This window comes from Propithecus coquereli, unplaced genomic scaffold (genome assembly GCF_000956105.1).
Source record: "Propithecus coquereli isolate 6110/MARCELLA unplaced genomic scaffold, Pcoq_1.0 Scaffold198, whole genome shotgun sequence".
Taxonomy (NCBI): Eukaryota; Metazoa; Chordata; class Mammalia; order Primates; family Indriidae; genus Propithecus; species Propithecus coquereli.
In genome coordinates this window covers 1885011-1887537 of record NW_012144744.1, presented here as the reverse complement: position 1 = coordinate 1887537, position 2527 = coordinate 1885011, and the positions used below count along the sequence as shown (strand labels likewise).

General features: G+C 48.6%; 1 protein-coding gene across 1 annotated transcript in view; it reads right to left on the bottom strand.

Annotated features, from left to right (window-relative positions):
• SLC17A6 (solute carrier family 17 (vesicular glutamate transporter), member 6) overlaps positions 1 to 2527 on the bottom strand; it is an 88583-nt gene that overhangs the window by 83342 nt on the left and 2714 nt on the right. The window contains exon 3 of the mRNA XM_012643486.1: positions 139 to 434. Coding sequence (XP_012498940.1) covers positions 139 to 434 — 296 coding nt within the window. The remainder of the gene's footprint in view (positions 1 to 138; positions 435 to 2527) is intronic.

The following is a 2527-nucleotide window of genomic DNA, read 5'->3' as shown; positions in this document are numbered from 1 at the left end:
GAAAAGAGAGGGGATACTATTACTGCGGTCCATTCTAGAACAGCAGAACTGGAGAGGCGCTTTGGGAGCATCCAGGCCTTCCTCTCTCAGTGGGGGGAAAACGGGGCTCGAACAGGTCGTGTGGCTTTGCGAAGCCACCTGGCCGGCAAGCGGGAGCCAGGGCGGCCCAGCCGATGCCCACCTCCTTGATGACCTTGCCCCCGCGGTGGATGGTGCTGTTGTTGACCATGTCCACGATGGCCACGCCCAGGTTGCAGCGGATGCCGAAGGAGATGCAGAAGCCCAGGCCGCTCATGACCGCGATGATGTAGCGGCGCGGCAGGCCGAAGCACGTGCAGTCGCACAGCGGCGCCTTCTTCTCGGGCACCTGCAGGGGCTTCCCATCCTCCGTCAGCTCGATGGTCTCCCCGGTGTCCTGCTTCTTCTCCAGCACCCTGCGCGGCAGAGCGGGGGGCGGGGAGAGTCAAGGACGCAGAGGGTTAGGCGCCCCCAGTGCCGGCCCACTCTGTGTTGCAGGACTTGCCAGAGCTAAGGCGAAGGCCTCTGACCTCACCCCTCCCTCAGGGGTCAGGGGGGTAGGCGACACCAAGCTTGAAGACCTCTCGCGCTCCCTAGCATTCTGCCCTTCCCCCTCCCCGCGGTGGCATCCCTTCAATACCTTGAGGCCTAAAACCCTGAGTCCCCGTTATCTCGGGATCCACCCCTCCGCGCCTTGATTCACAAATACGAGCTGCTCGGGCCTAACTTTCTTGGGTTCTGCAGTTTGTCAGGGAAGGGGTTACGGAAGTCTTCTCCGCACCTGTGTAGACACCTCCCCACCCCGCAGTGCCTTTCACCCGCGACTGCAGGTGTCATCCTGCCACCCCGCTTTCCGAGGCTGCTCCACCGCGGGCGGGCCCAGCCACAGCCCTGCACCCGCGCTGCCTTCTTTTCAACCAAGTGGAAGCTTTCGGTGTTGAGGACGCCAGAATCCCGCGCCTCAGCTGAGCCCGGCCCCCCTACCCAAGGACTGAGGCCTCTCCGGGCTGGCGCCCACGCGGAGAAGGGCTGAGAACCTCTCAGAGTGTCAAGCACTTTATTTCCGTTTCCTTTAGCCCTAGGGTGCCAATTCAATGCTTACTCCCCTCTTACACATCTTACTTTTTTTTTTTTTGCATTTTACTGGAGTTGCAGACAAAGACCTCCGCAGCATATGGCCGACACCTAAGCTTCCTACTGCCAGAACATGAATAATTAATTATTCACAATCTTCCATCATTACTATCTTGGTTACAAACACTGGAAAATGTCTTGGGCCCATTTCCAAAGACTTAAAATCCGACTTCCAGATATACGAACGCACCCCCAATAAACTTTCGTAAGACGTTCCACCCAAGGCGGAAGATCTCACTTAATTTTTTTTCATAGTATTTCAGAAGATTTCAGCCGTCTGATTCAATTCTTTTCGGGCTTTGGTCCCTGGGAGAAAGGGGAGAGGAGGAGGGGAACGCGGAGTGGAGTTATGGAACCGTTTTATTAAAAGGTGGTAGTATTGTTATAACCCACACCATATCCGCGAAATTTCTATTAACAAAAATAAATGCGAAAGGTAACATCTCTGTAGCCCCTTGGGACTGATACTTTTGATATTTAAACATAGAACCTCTTCATTTACAATTTGCAGATATTTTTCCAACCCACTTTGTAATTATTTTTATCTGTGCTCTTTTAAATGATATATGCACACACAATTGTTTTCACACACACGGGTGAAGCACTGACATTTTTAGATCAATTCCAAGAATGCATAGCTTGGGATGTTGCTGTCAAGCAATTTGAGGCTACTGGAAAAGAATGTCAGACTTCCAAATTCTATAATTCAACTGGGGAATAGGTCATAAAGGTATTTGCGGCTAGGTTAATGCTTATTCTTAAAGTCCAATCGACATTTTAGAAAACATTGCGATTTATACTGGGGGGAAAAATCAGCCAATGTGACTTATTTATTTATGTATTTTGCATTGGTTTCATATGCTCAAATATGCAAAGTTGAACTCTGCATCTGAACTCCCCACCTGATGGCAGTTGGGCTGAGAAAGAACAGCCCTTCCCAAGGTAGCTGCGGGACTGCAGGGCCCTTGCGGTATCTACTGCGGCATAGGTACATAACCTTGCCTACAGGAAGCCCACCAGAACTGAAGAGATTTGAAAAATTAGGAGGAGCATTGGTCATTTTCTTTACATTTCTTATATATTTACAAAGACTTCAATTTCCCAAATGTAAAAATTAGTGCTCTCTTGGAATCATTTATCCGTTTGTGTCTGCCCTCTTTTTAATTTTCCTTATGTTAAGAAAAAATGTGTTCATGTAACACATTTTAAATTATTTAAAGTTGTGCAATTTATAACATAACTGGCATAGTGACTCCAGGAGGATAAAATTTTTAAAAAAATCTTTTCTGGACCTTTCAAAATAATTTTGCTGGTTATTATTATGGTGGTTCTTACAAGTACTGTGATATTTTCCACTCAAGAAATAGACTTCCAG